This window comes from Arachis hypogaea, chromosome 11 (genome assembly GCF_003086295.3).
Source record: "Arachis hypogaea cultivar Tifrunner chromosome 11, arahy.Tifrunner.gnm2.J5K5, whole genome shotgun sequence".
NCBI lineage: Eukaryota > Viridiplantae > Streptophyta > Magnoliopsida > Fabales > Fabaceae > Arachis > Arachis hypogaea.
Window position 1 is genome coordinate 70,329,083 of NC_092046.1, and position 6,639 is coordinate 70,335,721.

A 6,639-nucleotide genomic window follows, 5' to 3' on the forward strand; every position below is an offset into this window, starting at 1 on the left:
ATGGTAATTGTTTTTCTTTAAAATCGACAAATCTATTGTCTATTTTAATAATTATAATATCGACGACTTTTGCCGTCGATAAATTTTAACGATGGAGATCTTCTTTCAAAATAGGATGGAAGGTATAAATTTATTATATAAAATAGATGGTCAATATGTTAATTTTTGTTTTAACTAAAATCGACGAATTTACCGTCGATTTTTATCAACAAAAAATTATGCCCACCTTTATTACCCGCGTCCTTCGTTTCAATCAGTTTCCCAAACATTAACCCCAAACCTCCAGAGACTCAAAGTTCAGAGTGAAGCTGCTGCTGCTTCTTCTTCTCCAATGCTTGAGAGTAGAGACCAGAGACGGAGTCACCGTCACGGAGAGAGGCAGAGAGCATATGAGTAGAGCTTCTTCTCCTCCGACGATTGAAAAAACCCGCCGTCCTCCGTCGGAGAGCAGAGCTTCTTCTTTTTCTTCTCCTCCTCCTCCGCCGAGCCTGTCGCCGTGCCATCTGTTCATGTAAGTTCCTCTCAGTCTCTCTGATTATTATACTTATTTTTGCAGTTGTTGTATCTACTATTTTCATAATGAAATTCTGAATTTGCGTTTGTTAATAACAATCGCATCACTGAAACCTAGTTAGCATAATCAATTCATCACATTTCATCAATTCAATTGACCGTGCTCAATCAAAATCAGTTACTCTCTCTCTTTTGTTCTTCAATTGATTTTTTTTTATCAATAAAAAATTTGCTCAGCATTTGTAGATGATTCACTACTTTTCTCAATGATATAGGTCTTCAATTCAAAGATTGATGAAAGAAGAAAGGCATTGCGGGTGTTATCACTACTTTTGTTCATTTTTTTGTGTTATCCTGCAATTTTGTATTCTTTCTTCATGACTGACATGGATTTATAGGATTCTTCTCTATTTTTGGTGTTAGTTCTCTAATTTTTTATTAAGTTAGATTCAATGATCAACTATATGTAACCTCGTTTTATGCTGAAGAAATCTGTAAAGAACTTCAGTGTCTTGCAACGCTTGTTTATGAAGAGCTTAGAAATGATCATTTAGTTATTTTATTTTTCTTAGGGAAGAATCATCTCTTGCAGTCTGAGATTAATCAATATGATACCAATTTTCAGGGAGTGAAATGCGGTATCTATGGTGCCAATTGCCCTGGGTGGATAATAAGCATGGAGGTTCATTTTCATTTCTTCGCTTTCACATTTTGTTTCATCATCCTCTCAATGAAGATTCACCACAATTTGTTTTTCTTCTTCTTTTATTATTCTCTTCCTTGAAAAAATTAATGAAGCTAACTGTTTTCTAATATTTCTTTTATTTGACAAGATGGTGAGGAAATTTAAGCCACCACTTATGAAGTTATTGGAGTCTGACAATATAGACCTCTGTTTTGCCAATCAGGATGAAGCAACGGAACTTCAATTGTAATTTTTTCTACTGGCTTCTTTTCCAATCTCGTTCTCTTTTGCTTTGGTTGGAAAATATGTAGTTGACTCTGCTGTGAACTGTTTGCTATTGTGCATTGATTACTTGGAGAACATGACTAACCATGCCTTTTTCCGAGTTCTTCGGCTTCTCACAAGTGACAGGGAATGCTGATATTGAAGTAGCAATGGTGGAAAGCCATGCAAATCTGAAAATAAGGTCAAATAAAAAGCCCAAGCAGCTCTTGAAGATGGTGTCTAATTTGCAAGCCATGCGTCTCACAATCTTGCATCTTAATGTCACCACCACTAACAATGATATTGTCCTCTATTCTCTCAGCGTTAAAGTTTCTTCTTTCTTTAATTACTTCACTAATTTAATTTCATTTACTAACTACTTTAAATTAATTGTTTGATATTTTTGGTGAAGGTGGAAGATGATTGCAAGTTGGGATCAGTGGATGAGATAGCCACGGCTGTGTGCCAAATGATTGAAAACATTCAACATGAGTCTGTTGAATAATTAGGGATATTTATTTAATTTGAACTACTAATCAGCATTGCTTATTTTTTTTCAATCAAGACCTTAATTATTAGTGATGGTGATTATGATATTTGATTTTTCTTTGGCTATATATGTGGCTACTTTAATTTATTCTAGGTTTCAAGTTGTACCAAATTATTATTACCTACCTATATGTATGTTAATACACTGATTGATGCACTGGTCGCCAGAGGATTTTGAATCTAAATTGCAGGTATTTTAAATGTTTTCCTTTGCTGAGAATATGTTACCTATACAAATCACTCATCGTATATTTCGTTATGACGAGAATTTATGCTAAATGAAATTTTGACAAATAGCTGATGTGAAAATTGTGATTTTAGCTTTTTGTACTGCAGTCTGCACTATTATAATTGTTCTGTGCAAAATGCATAAACATCTAAAACTAGTATTATGTTCAAGTTTACTATAGGTGAAAAGACTAACAAGAGGAACAACTGATGAAACTATAGGTGACTTGTTATCAGAACTTGGAATCATGGCTCATGTAAGCCACACCAACACTACTAAATTGGTTGGTTATGGTGTGGAAGGTGGAATGCATCTGGTTCTTGAATTGTCTGAAAAAGGAAGCCTAGCTTCAGTTCTTTATGGTAATGCAGGATTAATTGTTTAACCTTTTTCAAAATTTTCATGTGTTTCTAATTTCTTTTGATTGTTATTAGGGTCCAAGGAGAAGCTTCCGTGGTCTATTAGGCAGAGAATTGCATTAGGAACAGCAGAGGGAATATTATATCTTCATGAAGGTTGTCTTTTGTATATGATTATATTATAAGCCTGTCTTTCTTAGTTGTTTTCATTGTTTCCATGTGATTACAAATTTTCTATTTCTTTAATAAAATAATTATCTATTCAATTAGAATCATGCATGAAGTCTTTGTGTTGCTCTTCAGGAGGATGACTTATTTGCTGTTTCCTCACTTGTTTTTAGTGGGTTTGTGGTCAGCGGGTTAGCGCAGAAGCCAACCCAATTGATAAAAGGTTTCAACTTTGACTACACCAAGCAGAGTCCTGTGGCATATGTGCCTCTAATATCGTGTGCTGGTGTTGTTGGTGGCCATGATTCAGTGAAGGAAATTGCAGCTAGTAAGTGGGTGGGTCAAAGGGTGTTACCTCCTAAACAAAATGTGCAGGTTACTGTTTCATTGGAAGTGCCCAAATCAGGTCACAATAGAAATCTTGGGGTATTTTAGGTACCTATTTCTCTGATTCATTTCATTGTAAGCAAACTTTGCTGTTGTGAAGATTTGCTAGTTCTGCATCTTCACTTAATTTAAATGCATATGGTTCTTACGTTAGTTAGTATTGGGATCCTCTGATGGTGAATAACCTAATCTGGGACCTCTAGCGTCCACTTTTGAATGTAGCTATGTGTGCTTAGATGCAACTTCATGCTGTCTTAATTTAGTGCCTTTATCTTTGTAAAATTTTGCTCTTCACTGACGTTTCTTTAGGTTTTTGTGGAGATAGGGGCAGACAGAACAACACTCAAAATCCCAAAAAATTCTTAGCATAACAGGTAATAATCCTTAACTCTTCGAAACTCCTCCTTACATTTCAGATTTAATTCTTTATTTTTCATCAAGTTGGTTTCCCTTTTCCATCAGTGCCATGTTCTTGTTCTTTATAAAGTTTGAAACTTTGAAGTGAATAATAGTTGAAGTTTCAAATCAATATATTTCTCTTGGATTCAGAACCTACGTGCAGTTCAATTCTCTTTGGGAAAGGTTTGGTGGGTGGCGGGGAAAGAAATGAGCTTTCTCAACTTAGTTAAAAGAAACTCAAAAGCTCTTGCATAAGGGTCTAAGTCTACGATGCTATCTGGCATTCTCTCAAAGGTGAACACTACCATTTACTGTCAACGCATTCAGGAAGCAATTACACGGCCACAAGCAATGCCAACACCATTATTGTACAGGAATCCAGTTCTGTCTCTTTCTTTAGGCAACAAGGTTTATAGAAAATCAATGGCTACTTCACCTTTCAAAGCTGTGCTTGGAGATGTTTATGTTGATGACTTGGTCTCCAGTTGCAGCAGTGGTGTGGATTTCACAAAGCCTACTGGTGTGTACTTTAGGATTTGAATATTTTGTATTATTAGTGGATTGCAATTTAAATGAATATTACTCTAAGTTTAGTTATTTATCTTGTCTTGAGTCTTTATATTAGAGGATTATTTATTATTTTGATAAGTTTGTAAACTTATTATCTAATATTTAAAATTTTATTTGCATTAATTATTTTTTATTTTATTTCTATATTTAAAAGTTTATTTGTATAAATTTTATTTTTATATTTAAAATTTTATTTCTATCTTGTCTTGAGTCTTTATGTTAGTAGGATTATTTATTATTTTGATAAGTTTGTAAACTTATTATCTAATATTTAAAAGTTTATTTGCATTAATTATTTTTTATTTTATTTCTATATTTAAAAGTTTATTTGCATTAGTCACCAAAAAAGTTTATTTGCATTAATTGTTTACTATTTTTTAAATAAAAAAATAATTAAAACATATAACTATTAAAATCGACGGCAAAGTTGTCGCTTTTTAAAAACCAAAATATAGACATAGAATTTGTCGGTATCTAAATAATTAAATCGACGGCAAATGTGTCGATTTTATTGAATCAAATATCGACGGCAACGTTGTCGATTTTATTAAGCATATTATCGACGCACATATTGTCAATTTTATTGAATCAAATATCGACGAAAATGGTGTCGATTTTATATAATAATATCGACGGGACGTTTTCGATTTTAATAAAAAGATAAAATTCCCAAACTCATATTATAGACGGAGACACTGTCGATTTTATTAAATTATTATCGACGGCTAGACAAGCCATCGATTTTATTAGAATTTTAAAAAATCGACAAGCTTAATAGCGACCACCTCTATCGTCTATTTTGCCGTCGAATTTTAATATTATCGACGGCCTAGCCGTCGATTTTGCCGTCGATTTTAACGATGTTTCTTGTAATGTCTAAATTTTGGCCTCACTTTTGTTTGGTACATGATCAGGATTCACAGGAACTTTTTCTCCAAAAAAAGTTAAGAATAGAATCTATAATTTTGATAATCTTCAAGTGTATAGAACTGATCTAATTCTTCTACTCATTCTAAGAATTTTCTTTGTAACTTTAATTCTACTTCACAAACTCAATTATACTCTAATACATAATGTGAATACCAAAAATAAAAATAAAAATGAAGTGATTGAATTGTGGCATAAATATCTTGAATATATTGCCATTTTTAATGTCTTGATTGTTCTTAAAAAGTATTCTTTAGAGTTAAGTATGATTTTGGTCCTCAACGTAGAGGTCGAAAATCGGAATTGTTCCTAACTTTTTTTTTGCTACAAAATAGTCCCCAAAGTTTCAGTTTGTTTTAAAATCATCCTTTTTACTAATTTTATTTTTTTATTACAAAATTACCCTTCAGTAAAAAAATTATAAAATAAAATAAATATAAAATAAATAAAAAAAGAAAGAAAGGGGGCGTGAGAAAAGGGGGAGGGGGAGGGGGAGGGGAGGAGGGGGGAGAAAAGGGGGACCGCCATATCGCCGCACCACCGCATCGCACCGCACCACCACCAGCTTCTTCTTTTTCGTCGCTCTGCCGCCCTGCCGTCCTGCCGCACCGCACCACCACCAGCTTCTTCTTCTTCTTCTTTAAATTGAATTTTTTGTGAAATTTTAGATTTTTTTTTGTAAAATTTGTTGTGGAATATTGTTGTTGCTGAAATTTGAATTTGAAATATTGTTGTTGCTGAATTTGTTGATTATTGTTCAAAGTGCATGTTGCTTGAATTTTCTGATGATGATGATGATAAGGCCATGATGATAATGGTGGTAGTGGTGGTGGGTTCTTGTTCAGCTTGGGCTTCTGGTTGATTTTGGTTGATTTTGGGAAAAGTTCTGATGAAGATGATGATGAACATGATAATACTGATGGTGGTAGTGGTGGTTCTGGTTGGGCGTAGGCTTCTGTTCTGGTGGTGGTGGTGGTGGTTGATTTTGGGTGAAGGGAGAAAGGTATTTTCATTCGAGGGACAATTTTAAAACAAATTGAAACTTTGGGACCATTTCGTAGCAAAAAAAAAAGTTAAGGACGATTCCGATTTTCGACCTCTATGTTGGGGACCAAAATCATACTTAACCCTATTCTTTATCTAACAACAACAACAACAACAACAACAACAACAACAACAACAAAAATAATAATAATATATACTGATTTTATGGTAGAGATCAACAACTCATACATATTTATTTCTTTCTGTAATTCATATTTATTTATCTATATACAATATATTTTCACTCTCCTCTCCAGAGATGTTAAAATGATATTTTTTTTCTCTATTTATAAAATATACCTTCTCTTTCCTTATAACTTTTAAAAAACCTCATCTTTAATCCATTTTAAATTTGTTGTGTTTATTTATGTTAATTTTATCCATTTTCAAGAAAAAATAAATTATTTTAAATACTCTTTTATAAATTATTTTTTATTAATTAAATTATATTTTTACTAAAATATTTATAAAAAAATTAATAATTAAATTATTTTTTCTAAGATACCCTTCAATAATTTTTTAATTATTAAATTATGATTTTACCA

At 32.6% G+C, this 6,639-nt stretch overlaps 1 protein-coding gene across 4 annotated transcripts; it reads left to right on the top strand.

Moving 5' to 3' along the window:
* The first annotated feature begins 239 nt into the window (after positions 1-239).
* LOC112722215 (transcription factor bHLH96-like) lies at positions 240-4,246 on the top strand. 4 transcript variants are annotated; one of them, XR_011867604.1, is made up of 9 exons: positions 240-511; positions 1,139-1,195; positions 1,347-1,444; positions 1,557-2,202; positions 2,412-2,602; positions 2,675-2,755; positions 2,941-3,202; positions 3,464-3,528; positions 3,704-4,246. XR_011867604.1 is itself a non-coding variant. In XM_072206979.1 (8 exons), the coding sequence occupies exons 3-4, from the start codon at positions 1,570-1,572 to the stop codon at positions 1,965-1,967; spliced, it is 315 nt and encodes a 104-aa protein (XP_072063080.1). In that variant the 5' UTR covers positions 240-511; positions 1,139-1,195; positions 1,347-1,569; the 3' UTR covers positions 1,968-2,602; positions 2,675-2,755; positions 2,941-3,202; positions 3,464-3,528; positions 3,704-4,246. The 4 variants fall into 4 exon arrangements, 1 of the variants encoding a protein (XP_072063080.1); XR_011867605.1 differs by having other exon boundaries at positions 2,462-2,602; XR_011867606.1 differs by having other exon boundaries at positions 1,875-2,202.
* The last annotated feature ends 2,393 nt before the right edge of the window (positions 4,247-6,639 follow it).